General features: G+C 54.6%; 1 protein-coding gene across 6 annotated transcripts; it reads left to right on the top strand.

Annotated features, from left to right (window-relative positions):
* Positions 1–6,896: 6,896 nt before the first annotated feature.
* PLCXD1 (phosphatidylinositol specific phospholipase C X domain containing 1) lies at positions 6,897–20,405 on the top strand. 6 transcript variants are annotated; one of them, XM_070071703.1, is made up of 8 exons: positions 6,919–6,968; positions 7,498–7,552; positions 13,038–13,164; positions 15,928–16,064; positions 16,304–16,432; positions 17,309–17,464; positions 17,683–17,866; positions 18,640–20,405. In XM_070071703.1, the coding sequence occupies exons 3-8, from the start codon at positions 13,074–13,076 to the stop codon at positions 18,876–18,878; spliced, it is 936 nt and encodes a 311-aa protein (XP_069927804.1). In that variant the 5' UTR covers positions 6,919–6,968; positions 7,498–7,552; positions 13,038–13,073; the 3' UTR covers positions 18,879–20,405. The 6 variants fall into 6 exon arrangements, with proteins under 6 accessions (XP_069927805.1, XP_069927804.1, XP_069927802.1 ...); XM_070071701.1 differs by lacking the exon at positions 6,919–6,968 and having other exon boundaries at positions 6,981–7,552; positions 18,640–18,917; positions 19,701–19,835; XM_070071704.1 differs by lacking the exon at positions 7,498–7,552 and having other exon boundaries at positions 6,897–6,968.
* The last annotated feature ends 19 nt before the right edge of the window (positions 20,406–20,424 follow it).

Here is a 20,424-nt window from a genome sequence, read left to right on the forward strand (position 1 = left end):
CCCTAACCCTAACCCTAACCCTAACCCTAACCCTAACCCTAACCCTAACCCTAACCCTAACCCTAACCCTAACCCTAACCCTAACCCTAACCCTAACCCTAACCCTAACCCTAACCCTAACCCTAACCCTAACCCTAACCCTAACCCTAACCCTAACCCTAACCCTAACCCTAACCCTAACCCTAACCCTAACCCTAACCCTAACCCTAACCCTAACCCTAACCCTAACCCTAACCCTAACCCTAACCCTAACCCTAACCCTAACCCTAACCCTAACCCTAACCCTAACCCTAACCCTAACCCTAACCCTAACCCTAACCCTAACCCTAACCCTAACCCTAACCCTAACCCTAACCCTAACCCTAACCCTAACCCTAACCCTAACCCTAACCCTAACCCTAACCTCCTAACCCTAACCCTAACCCTAACCCTAACCCTAACCCTAACCCTAACCCTAACCCTAACCCTAACCCTAACCCTAACCCTAACCCTAACCCTAACCCTAACCCTAACCCTAACCCTAACCCTAACCCTAACCCTAACCCTAACCCTAACCCTAACCCTAACCCTAACCCTAACCCTAACCCTAACCCTAACCCTAACCCTAACCCTAACCCTAACCCTAACCCTAACCCTAACCCTAACCCTAACCCTAACCCTAACCCTAACCCTAACCCTAACCCTAACCCTAACCCTAACCCTAACCCTAACCCTAACCCTAACCCTAACCCTAACCCTAACCCTAACCCTAACCCTAACCCTAACCCTAACCCTAACCCTAACCCTAACCCTAACCCTAACCCTAACCCTAACCCTAACCCTAACCCTAACCCTAACCCTAACCCTAACCCTAACCCTAACCCTAACCCTAACCCTAACCCTAACCCTAACCCTAACCCTAACCCTAACCCTAACCCTAACCCTAACCCTAACCCTAACCCTAACCCTAACCCTAACCCTAACCCTAACCCTAACCCTAACCCTAACCCTAACCCTAACCCTAACCCTAACCCAACCCTAACCCTAACCCTAACCCTAACCCTAACCCTAACCCTAACCCTAACCCTAACCCTAACCCTAACCCTAACCCTAACCCTAACCCTAACCCTAACCCTAACCCTAACCCTAACCCTAACCCTAACCCTAACCCTAACCCTAACCCTAACCCTAACCCTAACCCTAACCCTAACCCTAACCCTAACCCTAACCCTAACCCTAACCCTAACCCTAACCCTAACCCTAACCCTAACCCTAACCCTAACCCTAACCCTAACCCTAACCCTAACCCTAACCCTAACCCTAACCCTAACCCTAACCCTAACCCTAACCCTAACCCTAACCCTAACCCTAACCCTAACCCTAACCCTAACCCTAACCCTAACCCTAACCCTAACCCTAACCCTAACCCTAACCCTAACCCTAACCCTAACCCTAACCCTAACCCTAACCCTAACCCTAACCCTAACCCTAACCCTAACCCTAACCCTAACCCTAACCCTAACCCTAACCCTAACCCTAACCCTAACCCTAACCCTAACCCTAACCCTAACCCTAACCCTAACCCTAACCCTAACCCTAACCCTAACCCTAACCCTAACCCTAACCCTAACCCTAACCCTAACCCTAACCCTAACCCTAACCCTAACCCTAACCCTAACCCTAACCCTAACCCTAACCCTAACCCTAACCCTAACCCTAACCCTAACCCTAACCCTAACCCTAACCCTAACCCTAACCCTAACCCTAACCCTAACCCTAACCCTAACCCTAACCCTAACCCTAACCCTAACCCTAACCCTAACCCTAACCCTAACCCTAACCCTAACCCTAACCCTAACCCTAACCCTAACCCTAACCCTAACCCTAACCCTAACCCTAACCCTAACCCTAACCCTAACCCTAACCCTAACCCTAACCCTAACCCTAACCCTAACCCTAACCCTAACCCTAACCCTAACCCTAACCCTAACCCTAACCCTAACCCTAACCCTAACCCTAACCCTAACCCTAACCCTAACCCTAACCCTAACCCTAACCCTAACCCTAACCCTAACCCTAACCCTAACCCTAACCCTAACCCTAACCCTAACCCTAACCCTAACCCTAACCCTAACCCTAACCCTAACCCTAACCCTAACCCTAACCCTAACCCTAACCCTAACCCTAACCCTAACCCTAACCCTAACCCTAACCCTAACCCTAACCCTAACCCTAACCCTAACCCTAACCCTAACCCTAACCCTAACCCTAACCCTAACCCTAACCCTAACCCTAACCCTAACCCTAACCCTAACCCTAACCCTAACCCTAACCCTAACCCTAACCCTAACCCTAACCCTAACCCTAACCCTAACCCTAACCCTAACCCTAACCCTAACCCTAACCCTAACCCTAACCCTAACCCTAACCCTAACCCTAACCCTAACCCTAACCCTAACCCTAACCCTAACCCTAACCCTAACCCTAACCCTAACCCTAACCCTAACCCTAACCCTAACCCTAACCCTAACCCTAACCCTAACCCTAACCCTAACCCTAACCCTAACCCTAACCCTAACCCTAACCCTAACCCTAACCCTAACCCTAACCCTAACCCTAACCCTAACCCTAACCCTAACCCTAACCCTAACCCTAACCCTAACCCTAACCCTAACCCTAACCCTAACCCTAACCCTAACCCTAACCCTAACCCTAACCCTAACCCTAACCCTAACCCTAACCCTAACCCTAACCCTAACCCTAACCCTAACCCTAACCCTAACCCTAACCCTAACCCTAACCCTAACCCTAACCCTAACCCTAACCCTAACCCTAACCCTAACCCTAACCCTAACCCTAACCCTAACCCTAACCCTAACCCTAACCCTAACCCTAACCCTAACCCTAACCCTAACCCTAACCCTAACCCTAACCCTAACCCTAACCCTAACCCTAACCCTAACCCTAACCCTAACCCTAACCCTAACCCTAACCCTAACCCTAACCCTAACCCTAACCCTAACCCTAACCCTAACCCTAACCCTAACCCTAACCCTAACCCTAACCCTAACCCTAACCCTAACCCTAACCCTAACCCTAACCCTAACCCTAACCCTAACCCTAACCCTAACCCTAACCCTAACCCTAACCCTAACCCTAACCCTAACCCTAACCCTAACCCTAACCCTAACCCTAACCCTAACCCTAACCCTAACCCTAACCCTAACCCTAACCCTAACCCTAACCCTAACCCTAACCCTAACCCTAACCCTAACCCTAACCCTAACCCTAACCCTAACCCTAACCCTAACCCTAACCCTAACCCTAACCCTAACCCTAACCCTAACCCTAACCCTAACCCTAACCCTAACCCTAACCCTAACCCTAACCCTAACCCTAACCCTAACCCTAACCCTAACCCTAACCCTAACCCTAACCCTAACCCTAACCCTAACCCTAACCCTAACCCTAACCCTAACCCTAACCCTAACCCTAACCCTAACCCTAACCCTAACCCTAACCCTAACCCTAACCCTAACCCTAACCCTAACCCTAACCCTAACCCTAACCCTAACCCTAACCCTAACCCTAACCCTAACCCTAACCCTAACCCTAACCCTAACCCTAACCCTAACCCTAACCCTAACCCTAACCCTAACCCTAACCCTAACCCTAACCCTAACCCTAACCCTAACCCTAACCCTAACCCTAACCCTAACCCTAACCCTAACCCTAACCCTAACCCTAACCCTAACCCTAACCCTAACCCTAACCCTAACCCTAACCCTGACCCTAAACCCTGACCCTGACCCTAACCCTAACCCTAACCCTAACCTTAACCCTAACCCTAAACCCTAACCCTAACCCTAACCCTAACCCTAACCCTCACCCTAACCCTAACCCTAACCCTAACCCTAACCCTAACCCCTAACCCTAACCCTAACCCTAACCCTAAACCCTAACCCTAACCCTAACCCTAACCCTAACCCTAACCCTAACCCCTAACCCTAACCCTAACCCTAACCCTAACCCCTAACCCTCACCCTAACCCTCACCCTAACCCTCACCCTAACCCTCACCCTAACCCTCACCCTAACCCTAACCGGCAGAGGCACTTGGCCACTCACTCTAACACACAACTGTTATGCCTTGGTTTTACTCAACACTTGCCCTCTACTCTTATCTTTTAAAATGTATGGGTGCTAGCGCTGTGGCATATGAGTTAAGCCTTCACCTATGATGCCAGCATCCCATATGGGCGCTGGTTCGAGTCCCGGCTGCTCCACTTCTAATCCAGCTCTCTGCTATGGCCTGGGAAAGCCGTAGAGAATGGCCTAAGTCCTTGGGCTCCTGCACCCATGTGGGAGACCCAGAAGAAGCTTCTGGCTCCTTGCTTTGGATTGGTCCAGGTCCAGCCATTGTGGCCACTTGGGGAGTGAACAAGCAGATGGAAGACTCCCCTCTCCCTGCCTCTGCCTTTGCCTCTCTGTCACTCTCTGCCTCTAAATAAATAAATAAATCTTAAAAAAAAAAAAAAAGAAAAGAAAAGAAGTGAGAGACAACAGCTACCCACACGCCAGTTCCTGTGCAGGGGATTTTTGCTGAGTGCATTGGCATGATGGGTCTGGGACTGTTCTGGAAGGTGGGCTGACAGCTCCACAATCTGGCTGTACTAAGACCCCCAGGCATGGAATGAGACCTGGCTTTGGGGCAGCTCCTAACGTCCTCCCAAGGACTCTGCACCATGTCTGGGTGCCATTGTTGAGACCTATCCTTTAGGGTGCATCCTGTACCCAATGACTGGCTTCTGATCCCTACAAGGGGACTTCACAAATAGAAGCAAAAGATAAGTTTATTTTGGTGCAAAAAAAATAGAAATTCATGCATGGCTTTTCATATACACATTTTGGGAAGTTTTCGAATACTAGCTGACAGGTAGGTATGAATTTCAAAAAGTTTGTTGCATCAAAGTAATCTCATCTTTAAATTCCATTGTCCAAGCACTTTTTTAAAAAGACTTATTCCACACAGGCAGAGTGATACAGAGAGAAAGACAAAGAGACCTTCCATCTGCTGGTTCACTCCCCCAAATGGCTGTAACAGTTGGGATTGAGCCAGACCTAATACAGGAGCCAGAAACTCTATCTGGGTCTCCCACATCGGTGGATGGGACCCAAGCGCTTGGACCATCTTCTGCTGCCTTCCCGGCTGCATTAGCAGGAAGCTGTGCCAGAAGCGGAGCAGCCAGGACCCAAACAAACATTCCCATACAGGATGTGTCTCCAAATCAGTGACATAACGCTGCACCACAGCACCCAGCCCTTCAAGGGCTTCTTTTTAAAATACGTATTTACTTACTGGAAAGGCAAAGTTACAAAGAGAAGGAGAGACAAAGAGAGAGAGAGTTAGAGTTAGGGTCAGGATCAGGGTTAGGGTCAGGGTCAGGGTTAGGGTTTAGGGTTTAGGGTTAGGGTTGGGGTTGGGGTTAGGGTCAGGGTCAGGGTCAGGGTCAGGGTTAGGGTCAGGGTCAGGGTTAGGGTTAGGGTTTAGGGTTAGGGTTAGGGGTTAGGGTTGGGGTTAGGGTTAGGGTTGGGGTTAGGGTTAGGGTTAGGATTAGGGGTTAGGGTTAGGGTTAGGGTTAGGGTTAGGGTTAGGGGTTAGGGGTTAGGGTTGGGGTTAGGGTTAGGGTTAGGGTTTAGGGTTAGGGTTAGGATTAGGTGTTAGGTTAGGGGTTAGGGTTAGGGTTACGGTTAGGGTTCACTCCCCAGATGGTCACAACAGTCACAGCTGGGCCGCAATGAAGCCAGGAGCTTCCTCTGGGTCTCCCACGTTTATGCAGGGACACAAGCACTTGGGTCATCTGCTGCTTTCCCCAGCACAGTAGCAGGGAGCTGGGTCAGAAGTGGAGCAGCCAGGACACAAACTGGTGCCCATGTGGGATGCTGGCATCACAGGTGGTGGCTTTTCCTTCTATGCCACAATGCCACGCCCCACTCCAGGGACTTTTTGAAGTGCCCTCACACAAGATGGCCAGATGGATGGGATATCACTCTTGAGACTGGGACACAAAAGGACACCGGATTTTACCACCGTGGCCACCTGATGTTCTCTGACTGCTGGACAGCACACGTGGCAGCCCGCGGCAGTGCTGAGTGATGCCCTGGGAGAGATTCAAGTGATAAACCCTGAGGGAGGCCCATGGCCAGCAGCCCCATAGGACCTGAGCCCCACCAACCACCACGTAGGTGAGCCTGGGAGCAGCTCCCTCCACACTGGCACCTGCAGGCACTGCAGCCCTCACTCAAACCCTAACTGCAGTCTGCTGTGATATTCCGGATTATTTAAGCATCAAATTATAAATAAAGGTGTAAAAATCAGTAGTTTTCTACACGCATCACTTACAGAGAAATCAGAATTGAGATGTTTTTACATCAGAAAAATCGTACATATATCCATAGCCTCTCCTGACCTCAGCCAATGTGGGCGTCTGGGGAGTGAGAGCGGATGGGCGCTGTATCTGCCTATCTGCCAAACTAATTTGTTAACTTTATTTTAGTTTTTATTTGAAAGGAGAGAGAAAGAGCTCCTATCAACGACTCCCCAAATACCCACAACAGCTGGGCCTCGGCCAGGCTGAATCCAGGAGCCTGGAATTCCATCCAGGTCTCCCACGTGGGAGGCAGGTGCACAAGGACCTGAGCCATCCTATTCTGCCTCCCAGGGTGTGCCTGGGCAGAGAGCCGGAGTCAGGAGCCAGGAATTCCTATCCGGGTGGACCTCCTGGCTCCGGCTCCGGACTCCACCCTGTGCCCGCAGCATCCGAGCTGACCCGGCAGTGTGGGTGGGGCCGGCTAGCCCCGGCGACTCCTCCTCCTGGGCGGGGCGTCCTCCCAGCATCCAATCAGGGCCGAGCGAGATCCGGAAGTGCTGCGCGTCTGCAGAGCCGCGAAACCCGGAAGTCGCGCGCTCCGAGGGGCCGGCGACCGGAAGTGAGTGCAGTCCCTTCCTAGACAGGGCGCCCTGGTGGTCTCTGCTCTGGACCTCCTTCTCCTCGGGGACCTCTGATTAGAAGGGGCCTAGGTCTCCTTGGGGGAATCCCTGACGGGGAGCGCCCGCGACCCAGACCCCGCGCGAGCGAGGGGATTTCCGGCCGCGCGCTCGGCTGAGGATCCCCCGGGCCGCTCCGGGCGGGACCGAGTTACCGCAGAGCCCCCGGGTCCCGGACAGGCAGGGGCACGAGCGAGGGGCTCTGTGAGATTCCGGGAGCTGCAGTGAGGGTCGGGGGCGCCGGGAGGGTGGGCGAGGCGCCGTGAGGTTCCGGCGGAAGGTCTGAGCTGGGCTTGTCCAGCCCTGGTCCGGCTTACTCACCCCGCAAGTGTGCCTTCTGAGCCCGCCCCAGTCTGGTCACGGCCCCACCTCTGCAGGAGTCAGCAGGTGCGGCTGCCCAGGCATGCACACCTGCTCACTCGGGCCTCATTCGCCTGGGGCCCCACTTGACCTGCCGCACCTGATCTGCAGCTCAGCAGGACCAGGATCTGCCGCTGTGGGAAGACGGGTCACCTTGCTCCGGACGGTCAGTGCTCTGGGTCACTGCTCTCAGACTGACCACAGGGGTGTGGGAAAGGGTGCTGGGTTGCCTCGAAGGGGCCCTGGTTCCAGTGGAGCCCACTTCGGGTAGGGAGATGGGATCAGGGGTCAGGACCTGGGGTGAGGACATGGAGGACAGTCTCGATGTCATTATCAGATGAGAGGGATAGGGACAGGACAGGGCTCTGCGGACAGACCTGGGATGGGGGCAGGGACAGGTTGGGGCTCAGGGACACGACAGGAAGGGGCTGGGCAGGGCATGGCGATGAACCCAGGTGGCTCTACCTGGGTGGCTACAGGACGGGTGGCTGTGCACTTTCCTCTCTGGGCCACCCCCTCCTGTCCTCGGTTGACCTCTCACTCCTGCCCTGAGTCTTGCCAGCCTGGGGGTGGGGGGAATCTGGGTAGTTGCAGGTGGTTTCTGTGGCTTGAGAACTGCAGGTCGCAGTGGTAGGGACAGCAGTGACCTACTGTGCACGACTGGTGGGTGCCGGAGGTCCTCCAGAGGCTGGACCCGGACAAGAGGCCCATGCATGCATTAGGCTCCGTGTCACCTTGGAAACAGGGTCTGTGGTCAGCTCCACGGCTGGGACTGCACCCAGTGTACAGAACTGGACTTGAATCCGAGCAGGCTGAGGTGGGGACAGGGACGTTGGGATGACGAAGGTGACCGCCCTGGTTACCCCTGAGTGCCTGGCACCTCTGGGCAGAGAACCAGCAGGAGGCAGGGAGTGCCCAGGGCCTCCCACACACCTCAGTCTGGGGCTGGACGTGGGGGCAGCTCAGAACCCAGTAGCCTGGGGGTCCCTGGAGTCTATCCTGGGACCTGACCCGTGCTGAAGGGGACAGCAGCTCTCACACCTGACCTTGGAGCCAGGCGCTCCATCCAGGTTTCCCACATGGGTGGCAGTTGCACAAGGACCTAAGCTGTCCCCTGCTGCCTCCCAGGTGTTCATGAGCTGAGAGCTGGAGTCAGTAGCAGAGCCAGAATCCAAACCCAAGCGTTCTGGGAAGGAGATGCAGGTGTCCCTAACCACTGCACAAGATGCCCACCTAGCTCTTTTTTTTTTTTTTTTTTTTTTAAGATTTATTTATTTGAAAGTCAGTGTTACACAGAGAGAGGAGAGGCAGAGAGAGAGAGAGAGGTCTTCCATCTGATAGTTCACTCCCCAGATGGCTGCAACAGCTGGAGCTGCGCCTATCCAAAGCCAGGAGCCAGGAGCTTCTTCCAGGTCTAGAGACTAGAACCGGCGCCCATATGGGATGCCTCTGCTTCAGGCCAGGGTGTTAACCCGCTGCGCCACAGCACCAGCCCCTATCTCATTTTCTACCTGGAGCTTTCCACCTTCTGTTGTTAATTTGTATCAGCTCTTGGTATGCAGGGATGCAACTGTCTTCAAATTCATCTGCATTTTTGATGGAATTTTCCCTTTGTTTTGTGTTGTGAGTACTGCTTATGCAATGAGTCAGATGCATGCAGTAGGGACCAGGAGGGGCCTGGCTCTGGTCTGATGCAATTGAGGTTAAGGTTAGCGAGGTACCAGGTGTGAATGGGGTTGCTCTGGCAGGATGGGGTCTTCTTCCATCTCACTACCAAGATGGGTGGCTCCCGGGAGGGGATGTGTGTGTTGTGTTCCCTTGGGAGGCTCTCTTAGGTGCAGAATCAGGCCATCCAATGTGCCTCTCTGGCTGAAAGGCCTGTACTAGGGTTGCATCTCTCTGCCCCCTTCGAGGGTCAGGACATCATGTCCTTCAGTGCAGGCAGCAGTCCTGTGTCCACAGCACACAGGGCAGGCACAGGCGTGGTGCTATATTGAGGGCGTGCAATACAGGCATGGTCCTGTATCCAGGGCGCATGGTGCAGGTATGGTCTCATCAACAGTGCAGGTACAGTTGTGTTTCATGTCCAGGGTGCATGGTGCAGGCACTGTCCTGTGTCCAGGGTGCACAGTGCAGGTGAGTCCTGTGCCCAGGGTGCAGGTGTGGTCCCATGTAGAGGATCCACGGTGCAGGTGCAGTCTGAGGGTACATGGAGCAGGCATGATCCAGTGCCCAGGACATGTGGTACAGGCATGGTCCCATGTTGAGGGTGCAGGTGCATGTGTGGTCCTATGTCAAGGACCTACCCTGCAAGGGCTGTCCCACGTCGAGGGTGTGTGGTGCAGGTGCAATCCCATGTCCAGGGCACATGGCACAGGTGCAATCCCATGTGCAGGGTGCATTGTGCAGGCATGGTCCCATGTCCAGGGTACATGGTACAGGCCCATTCCTGTGTCCAGAGTGCACAGTACAGGCAAGTTCTGTGTCGAGGGTGCAGGTGTGGTCCTGGGTAGAGGATCCACCCTGCAGGTGCAGCCCCATGTCCAGGGTGCACAGCACCCGTGCGGTCCCATATCCAGGGTTCATGGTGCAGGCCTGGTCCCATGTCCAGAGTGTACAGTACAGGCGAGTCCTCTGTTGGGGGTGCAGGTGCAGTCCTGTGTCGATGGTACACGGTGCAGCCTGATCCAGTGCCCAAGATGTGTGGTGCAGGCACAGTCCCATGTTGGGGACCCATGCTGCAGGGTCTTTGGGTGTAGGTAGGGAGCTACACTGGGAGAAGAGCTCCCTGTTCACAGGGTGACTCCAGAATTTCTCTCCAGAAGGGGTTAGGGTCCCTGTGGGTAATGACCTGTGAGTCACCCATCTGTCCATCCACCAATCCATCCATCCATCCATCCATCCATCCATCATTCATCTGTCATCCACCCAACCACATACCCATCTGCTTATCCATCCACCCATCCACCTACCTGTCCATCCATCCACCATCACCATCATCACCCATCCACTCATCCACCCCCTAGCCATCCATCATTCATCTATCAACCTTGCATCCACCCAAACATATACTCATCCACTTGTGCACCCACACACCCATCCATCACCACCATCTACCCACCCATCCACTCATCCATCCATCATCCATTGACCCATCCATCCATCATCCATCTACCCATCCACCCATCCATCATCCATTCACCCATCCAGCCATCCATCTACCCACCCATTCATGTACTATCCATCTGCCTGTCCACCTGCCCATCCACCCACTCACCCCTCATCCATTCACTCACCCATCTGTCCATCCATCATCCATTCACTTGCCCATCTGTCCATCCATCTATCTGCCACTGCCTGCACCCATGCATCTACCCACCCACCTATCTATTCATATACCCATCCAGCCATCATCCATTTTCCCACTCACCCACCCATCTACCCATGTATCTACCCACCCATCCATCCAATCACAATCCATCACCCTGTAAAACCATCCACACATCCACACAACTGGGCATGAGAGAAGCTGTGTGTCTGAGTGACCCCTCCTCTCCCAGAAGTGCTGTGACACCTGCACATGTCCCTTCTCGAGTGCACGATCCTGGTAGATTCTCAGGGCTGACTCGGCTCTATTACAATGGTGAACAGCAGCATGGTGGACAGCTGTGACACTCCATCAGAGCTGGTGATGATAGCACAGTGCCCCGAGGGTGCCATCCAGGGCGTCAAACATCAGATAGAAGATTTGTGTGTGTGTGTCTCTCTCTCCCTCCCTCTCTCCCTTCCTCCCTCTCTCCCTCTCCCCCCTCCCCCCCTTTCAAGTAATAAAACCAATCCTTACATGGGAAATGCCATGTGTGTTGTCTCTTGTTCATCTAGATTTAGTTTGTTTAATTCTCAGACCTCACTGAACCCAAGAGAGTAGAGGAAAACATTTTTGACCATTTGGGGTGAGACTGGCCAAGTTCTGCAGTGTGAGGTGCAGTGTTCAGGGAGTCTGGGGCTGGCTGGCTGGAGCCTCCAGGTGGGCAGATCCTGCCCCGCACACGCCATGGCTATGAGTGACAGCAGGAGCAGGAACCTCAGCAAAGCAGGGAGGGCAGTGCCAGGGCTGGTGATGTGGTTAAGCTGTCTCAGTGACTTACAGCCTTGGCTTTTAGTGCAGTTTCTGATGCTGGCTGTGCAAACTCTTCCTCGTGAATACCCGTCTCGTGTTCAGTGGAAGTTGGGAATTTAGTTTCTGACAGGAGCTGTGATAAATTACAGGTTCATGCCGATCCTGACTACTTATTTAAAAGGTAGAGAGAGATTACCAGTGTGCTCCCCAATGTGCACAACAGCCAGGGCTGGGCCAGGCTGAAGACAGGAGCCAGGTGCTCCTTCCAGGTCTCCTGGGTGGGTGGCAGGTACATAAGTACCAGAGCCATCACTGCTGCCTCCTAGGTGTGCATAAGCAGGGAGCTGGATTCAGGAGCCAGGAACTCCTTCCGTGTCTCCTAGGTGGATGGCAGGTGCCTGCCCCCAGGCCCCATCAGTCCCAGCTCCTGGCCCCTGCCCGGGAGTCCTGATGCACACAGCAGTGAGGGGCAGGGCAGGGCACGAACCAGCTTCCAGTCAGGGCTCCTCCCTCTGGGTGTAAAGGGGACTAACCAGCAATGGGGAGGGCAGGGGCTGGCCTCATGATACAGACGGGCGCCATGTTCATGATGGAATAAGGGGTGCAGGGGCAGGTATGTAATGAGAGTGTCAGGTAGGTGACAGCACCAGGTGTGTGATTGGGAGTGTCAGGTGTGTGCCCCTGTCTTGGGCTGACACCTGCACCCAAGTCCCTGCTCCTGTTGCCTGGCCGCCTCCTGACCCTGACTCTGACCTTGTCCTCCTGGCCATAGCCCTGGCTCTCGCCATGACCTCATTCTCACCTGAAAGAAGTAAACTGTGCTCCCACACACCTGAGCTGCTCCTCACCTGCGGGGATTCACTGTGCTCCCACACACCTGAGCTGCTCCTCACCTGCGGGGATTCACTGTGCTCCCACACACCTGAGCTGCTCCTCACCTGAGGGATTCACTGTGCTCCCACACACCTGAGCTCCTCACCTGAGGGATTCACTGTGCTCCCACACACCTGAGCTCCTCACCTGAGGGATTCACTGTGCTCCCACACACCTGAGCTGCTCCTCACCTGAGGGATTCACTGTGCTCCCACACACCTGAGCTCCTCACCTGAGGGATTCACTGTGCTCCCACACACCTGAGCTGCTCCTCACCTGAGGGATTCACTGTGCTCCCACACACCTGAGCTGCTCCTCACCTGAGGGATTCACTGTGCCCCACACACCTGAGCTCCTCACCTGAGGGATTCACTGTGCTCCCACACACCTGAGCTCCTCACCTGAGGGATTCACTGTGCTCCCACACACCTGAGCTGCTCCTCACCTGAGGGATTCACTGTGCTCCCACATACCTGAGCTGCTCCTCACCAGAGGGATTCACTGTGCTCCCACATACCTGAGCTCCTCACCAGAGGAATTCACTGTGCTCCCACACACCTGAGCTCCTCTCCTGAGAGATTCACTGTGCCCCACACACCTGAGCTGCTCTTCACCTGCAGCATGGGTTTTCACCCCAATATCCCCTGTCCTCCCTCAGGTTCACTTCCTGGCATCTCCTGCAGTAATTGGGGTGATGGCCTCCAGCCCGCACCTGAACTCTGACTGGATGTCGATGCTGTGCCCCCAGCTGTGGGACCTGCCCCTGCACCACTTGTCCATCCCAGGTGAGGTCAGGCCTGGGGGCCATGTCTCTGCATGGCCCTGCATGAATGATGGCATCAGGAGCAGTGCTGGGTGAGGGAAACCCCACCTGGCACACATGTGTGGACACAGATACACAGATGAAAGTGTGTATACTCTTGTTTGCACATATGAACATGTGCACACATTCACACATGTGTGCCTCTATATGCATTCACATACATGTGAGCCCATACACACACACAGGAAATGTGTGCCCACGTCCACAATACACATATTCATATTTGTACATGTAAATATATGCATAACAATGAATTCATGTGTGTACACACATGTACAGTTTATACATATGTGCACACATTCATACCCATGCATTTGTGAAACTATTGGCATGTACAGAACATGGCTATGTACTTACCTGTTTACACAAGTGCCTATGGTCACATGCACACACACACAGATGCATGCACACATAAGTACATGTGTGTACACAACACACACATGTACACGTGCATGTATATATGCATGCATCCATAATTACACACACACATACACTCCCATTCATGCATACATGAATCCATATGCATTGACATCACATGTAAGATCATACATGTATACACATATGCATGTATGTACACACATGACTATCCTCTGTCTTCATCCTGGCATCTTAGTGCATCTTCACAAGTTGGCCCAGGCCAACCAGCAGGAGCTTAAATGATCAGGGACTGAATAAAAAAATATGTATTTCAGAAGCATAGAAGGAGACAGATACAGAAAGTTCCCATCTACTGGTTCACTCCACAAATGCTGGGCCAGGTGAAACCAGGATCCAGGGATTCCATCCAGGTCTCCCATGTGGGTGGCAGGTCCACAAGGACCTGAGCCATCAGTGCTACCTCACAGGTGTGCATGAGCAGAAAGCTGGCATTACATGATGTGGTTTGCACATTCTTGCAGATTCACCATCTCTGCCCAGGGCCCAGGCAGGTGTGAGGCTCTCAGCTACCATGGGATGAGCAACCTGGATCCCATGATCACCTGCATAAGCCACTGCCACACTGCCCTGGTCCTGCCTGAAGGTGGACCTGTGCTCTGTGCCCAGCTGGACCTGTACCCTGGTCACACAGAGTGCCCAATATCTTCTCATAGAAACCCCTGTTTACCTATGGGCACTGCCCCCATTCTGTCAGAACCATCCCAGTAAAGAAACCTCTGGTGCTGGCTGGTGCTGCTCTTTGTTCTGAAACCAGAGAGGGTGCTGGCGGCCCCCCCCCCCATATTCCAGGGACCATGCATCCCAAGGTGAGGGTGGAGCAGGTTCTTATGGTACAGGTGTCCCAGGCATGATTAGAGCAAGGTCCTAGTATGCAGTGTCTCCAGGTACAGTTGGACCATGGTCCTGAGGGGGTTGAAACAGTCCCAGGTCCAAGTGTCACCACATGCAGTTGGACCAGGTTCTTAGAGTCAGGAGTCTCCAGGTGCAGTTGGAGACACCCATCCAGGTGTCTCTAAATGGAGTTGAACCCGGGTTCCAGGTTCCCATGGTTCAGGTATCTGCAGGTGTGTTTTGTGCTGGATTCCAGGGTCCAGGTATTTTCAGATGTGGTTGGAGCAGAGTCCCAGGGTCTCCAGGTGAGGTTGGAGCAAGATACCAGGATCCAGGTGTCTGCTAGTGCAGTTGGAATTGGCCCACCTTGGCCGACCTGCTAGGGACCACAGAGAGGCCAAGGGCTGTGTACAAGGTATACAGGGGTCTCCTAAATGGGGCTTGGGCACTTGTCTCCTGGGAGACCTCTCCCGAGACCCCTGAGCTAGCCTGTCTCTATCCAGAGTTGCCCAGGTCCTTGGCTGGAAGGGTCCTGGTGGCCCTAGGATTTCAGCCTACCTCCCCCAACCACCACATCTGCCTGAAGAAGCTCCCAGCACAGGTTCCCTATCAGATTTGCACCCTGCAGCCGAGACCCTTAGGGAAGGTTCTGGAAAGCTCTGAAGTGACCCACCCCAGCTGTCCCTGGGGCTTCAGGCCCAGTCCCCACGAGGCTTAGCAGAAAGAGGCAGGTACAGCCCTCACCTTTCAGCTCCTGGGGTTGGCTCAGCTTGGGCTGTGGCAGGCATGTGGAGAAGATGAGCCAGCGCATGGGCACTCTCTCTGAGATGTTGTTTAAGAAAATATGACATACATGTGAATGGGTTCTCCCCAGATGTGGCTGTATCTGTATGTAGTGCACATACAACACACATGCAAACTACACATAAACTACAGCACCAGGCAGGTGTTGAACGTTGTCATCTACCTGCTCACCTTTCTGCAGCTCACTTGTATTTCCATGTGGGTGAGTATTCCAGGCTGATGTAGCAAAGAACCAAGAACCAGGGCCTTAAGCCAAACATCTGTCCCCTCTCCTGGTCCTGGACAACATGGATCTGAGGTCCAGGTGTGTCCAGGGGAGGCTCCTTCCTGCCTCTCCCACCTCCTGGTAGCTCCAGGTGTCCTAGGCCGGTGGCTGCACCCCTCCAATCACTGCCTCCATCCCCTCCTCCCTGTCAGTGTCCCCTGTTGTGTCTCAATGGACTCAGGGCCTGCCATGATCCAGGATGACTGCCGAGTGTCCTTCCCTTCATGACCCCTGCACAGACCCAGCTCCCAGATGTGGTGCCATCCCAGGCCCCAGGTGGCCGTGGGTGTCTGACCACACGGTTCCCTGCTCAGCCCTGGGTAGCTGCGGCTCTGGGCTGGCCCCAGAAGTGACCGCGGCTGACCAGTCCCCTCCGTTGGCTTGCAGGGAGTCGTGACACCATGACCTACTGCTTGAGCAGGAAGTCCCCCATCTCCCACTCTGAGTCCAGGTTGCTGAAGGTGCTGGGCAAGGTGCTGCCCTGTGTGACGCTGCCCATGGTGCTGCGGTGGTCCATCACCCAGGTGAGGCTTTGTGTGCACAGGGGATGGTGGGCAGCTCCCACCAAGGCAGTACAGTGGGGTCCCTCCTGTGTGCGTGGTGCAAGTCAAACAAACAAACTGGCTGCCAACCCAAATGATCCAAAAGGAGAAAGACACAGCTTGTTCTCCAACAGGTCCAGCAGCCTCTGTGAGAAGGAGGCCGGGTCACCTGGAGAGCAAGTGGCCCCAGGGACAGAGGTGACCACAGCCTCTGTCCACAGACACTGGATGTCACGGAGCAGCTGGACGCAGGTGTGCGGTACCTGGACCTGTGTATTGCCCACATGCCAGGCGGCTCGGAGAAGAATCTGCATTTTGTGCACAAGGTGTACAGCACAGCACTGGTGGAGGTAGGGGCCAGGTGTGCCTGTGGAGAGAGCCTCCAGGTGTGCACACAGCAGGAGGGCTAATGGATGACAGGGCTTTGGCAGCCATTTGTGGGTAGGGGGCTGCTGAGCCCTTGAGGGTAACCATTCTGGGCTCCTGAGCCATGTGTGCATATCAGAGCCTGCACTGCTTCCTTCTGCACTCAGCTCAGCTTCCCGCAGTCCTCAGCACTGTGAGGGGCGCCAGGTGGGCTCCCTGCCTGCAGCTGAGGGTCCCACCTGTTCCCCCTCTGCTCCTGTTTCCGTGGGTGCTCTGAAAGCTGAGTGTGGGGTGTGCTCACCCTGCCTGCAGCCTGCAGCGCCTGGGTACCCTGTGGGCCCCAGGGACATAGTGGAGGGGTCAGCAAGTACTGAGCCTGGGGCTTGAGCTGCACCTGCTGAGCTCAACTGTGCCCTGGCTAATCTCATTCTGCACTGGACACTCCATGCTTACTCCCTGGAGCTTGTAGACTTCACACCTTTGCATACATGCAGTCTTGTCAGTCACACACACATGCATGCACTGCACACACATGTACACACATCACACACACAAAATTCACATACACAAATGTGCAAGATTTCACATGTATACAGTGTGCACATGTACACAATGTGTGCACACGCTTCACACATATCACACATGCAAAGTTCATGTGTGCATGCACATCACTTATACATGTAGCACACTCCACATGCACACACACCTCCCTGCTGGGCTCCCCCTCTCCCCATCCTCCCTCCCTTGGGTAACTTCTCCCTCAGCCCTGACCTGGAGCCTGGGCTTGCTGACCTGTCCAGGCCAGCCCGTGTCCCCCTGAGCACCGCCCCACTGACCCATGGGCCTTCCTGCATACCCAGGACACCCTCACAGACATCTCGGAGTGGCTGCAGAAGCACCCGCAGGAGGTCATCATCCTGGCCTGCAGGCACTTTGAGGACATGACCCCACACCTGCACGAGTACCTGGTCACCTGCATCCAGAACATCTTTGGGGACATGCTGTGTCCTCGAGGGGTGAGGAGAAGGAGTAGGAGGGATGGGGACAGTGGGTCAGGTGCAGGAAACACCTGAGGCAGATGAGTGGCCAAGGTTCCTGCTTCAGAAGTGGCTGCAGCAGGGGTCCTGCCTGCTGGGTCACCTGCTGCATGCTGGGAGTCCTGGGTCATGGCGTCTTCCAGCTGGAGGTCCAGCAGGTGACATGGGCTGCCCACCAGTGACTCCCATGCTTGCAGGAAGTGCCCACACTGCGGCAACTGTGGGCCCACGGCCAGCAGGTCCTCGTGTCCTATGAGCATGAAGGCTCCGTGAGGCGGCACCGGGAGCTGTGGCCTGGGGTCCCCTGCTGGTGGGCAGACCAGGTGAATACCGAGGCCCTCATCAGTTACCTGGAACGCATGAAGAGCTGCGGCCGCCCAGGTAGGGGGGCTACTATGTGGGTCCTCCCAGGTGTTTGTGAGCAGGGAGCTCCATTCAGGAGCCAAGAGCTTCTATCTGCTGGTTCACTCCCCAAATGGCTGCAGTGGCTGGGGCTGGGCCAGGCCAAAGTCAGGAGCCAGGAGCATCATCCAGGTCTCCCACATGGGTGCAGGGATCCAAGCATTTGAGCCATCCTCCACTGCTTTCCCAAGCCATTAGCAGGGAGCTGGATGGGAAATGGAGCAACTGGCACCCCAACTGGTGCCCACATGGGATGCAGGCATCACAGGCACAGCTACAGCTGTCAAGCTACAGCGCTGGCACCAAGGACCTGGCATCTTAACCGCTGGCCCGTAACCAGCCCCTGCTTTTACATTTAAGTGAAAGTTAAAAGTGATACATGCTTCTTGTGTGCATGCTTGCACATGTACACAAGCACACACATGCAGAGACACATGTGCACCCATGGGATGTATGTGGTGATATAAACACATATGCATGACCCAGTACACACTGCCACACACATACATGATCATGCACATGCAGGGACACACACTTAAATGCGTGTACACATGTGGCCGTGTTGGGGTATCTCTCTACATATGCACACATATATGTGGACACCCATGACGGTGTTACAGAGCTCATGGAAGGCAGGTATTTCCTAGTGATTGCGTCCTGTGTCCAAGGGTCTGGGTTCAAGGCCCTGCCCCTCTTCTAATTCCACTTTCTGTTGGCCCTGTATAACCCGACCCCTCCTCTGTAACCTGCAGGTGGACTGTTCGCAGCGGGTGTGAACCTCACAGGGCACCTGACCTACGTCCTGGCGCATCTGTCGAGGTCCCTGAGCCAGGTGACATTGGCAGGCCTGCCCATGCTGACCGCCTGGGTGCGTGAGCAGTGCCCGGGATCTGGCTCCCGCTGCACCAACATTATCGCGGGTGACTTTGTTGGGGCTGGCAGCTTCGTCTGTGATGTCATTGCACTCAACTGGAAGCTACTCCGCAGCTGAGCCCTGGCCCGGGCCTCTCAGTGACAGATGTGTGCGCAGGTGGGGCAGAGTCCACAGTCTGTGAGCCCCCTCAGCCATTGCAGCCCCCTGACCCTGGGGCGTCCGTGTGGTGGGTGCTGACATTGGCGACGACCTCACATCGCACCTGGGAGTCGCATCTGTGCACCTGCACCTCCTTCCCCAGTGCATGCTGCCCTGGATGACAGGACAGGCTCACCAGGGACTCTCCCCCAGGTAGTTCTGGGAGCCGCCAGTGGCATTGCCAGGGTGGCAGGAGCTGCCCAGGGTGTCCAGTCTCACCTGGGTGGCAGGGGCCATGGCCATTCCCAGGGAGCAGGCTCCAGGTCATAGGTCTGACTGGGAGTTCATTTCCTGACACTATCTATCACTTTTCTGTAGTGCACACATTCATACACATGCATGGGCTCCAAGTAAAATCTATCATGCATGCAGTGTGCACACGTGTGTGACATTCCAGATGCAGCACAGACATGGACCACTCAATCTTATACATGTTTGGGCTCCATTCGCACATGCAGTACACACACATGTGACATCTCACATACATGCAGCACACACACATGAACCACACAGAACTGCAAAGACGCAAGCGTGTGGTGAAGATAGTGAGCTCCAGGTCCTGGCATAGATAGGCCCCAGCTCAGGACATGAAAAATCAGAAACTCCCTCGTTGCCTCTTTGCTCCTCCACATTTTGTCAAATAAACTGAAGGAGCTGACAGACACTGTCAGTGTCAGCGTCATCACAGCTCAAAGTCTCCCTAGGCACATCAATCAAATGTTGCCATTTGTGTTTTGACAGGCAGGGAGACAGATATGTGGGACAGGGACAGTCAGTCCGCTGGCTCACGCCCACATGCCTGCCAAGCCAGCACTGGACCCAGCTGAAGACAGCAGCCAGGAGCTCCATCAGATCAAGGGGAGGAGGCGGTGAGGAGGAAGAGGAGGCGGCACTGCCAGGAGCTTCCAGCCCCCAGCACCCTCTTCCTCCTGGAGTCCTGAGTCTTTGCCCCTCCTCCTCCCGAGTGTCCAGGGTCCCAGCACTCGCCCTTGGCTGAGTGTGACCCTAGACAGGTAAGTATAGGTGAAGTCTGAGAGGCAGCCACTCCAGGGCGTCAGGAGGAAGAGAAGCAATGTCTTCCCTTCACCTGCCAGGCACAGGGTCCCCTTCTAGTCCAAGCTGCAGGACCCTGGCCAGTGCTGGCTTTGGAGGGAGCCATTTTGCCAAGTCTGCATCAAGGAGACACTGGAGCCTGCATTGTGGCCTAGTGGGTAAAGCCCCCATCTGCGACGCCAGCATCCCCTGTGGGCACCAGTTCAAGTACTGGCTGCTCCGCTGTTCAGGCACTGGAGCTCCCTGCTCATGCACACCTGGGAGGCCCAGATGGAGTTCCAGTCTCCTGCTTCATCCTGGCCCAGCCATTTGGGGAGGGAACCAGCAGATGGAAGATTCTCTTTCTCTCCCGCTGCTTTTAAATAAATCAATCTTTAAAAGGCTTGAAGAGCATCTCCTGTCTCTGACGGCC

Source organism: Oryctolagus cuniculus, chromosome 4, assembly GCF_964237555.1.
Source record: "Oryctolagus cuniculus chromosome 4, mOryCun1.1, whole genome shotgun sequence".
Lineage (NCBI taxonomy): Eukaryota > Metazoa > Chordata > Mammalia > Lagomorpha > Leporidae > Oryctolagus > Oryctolagus cuniculus.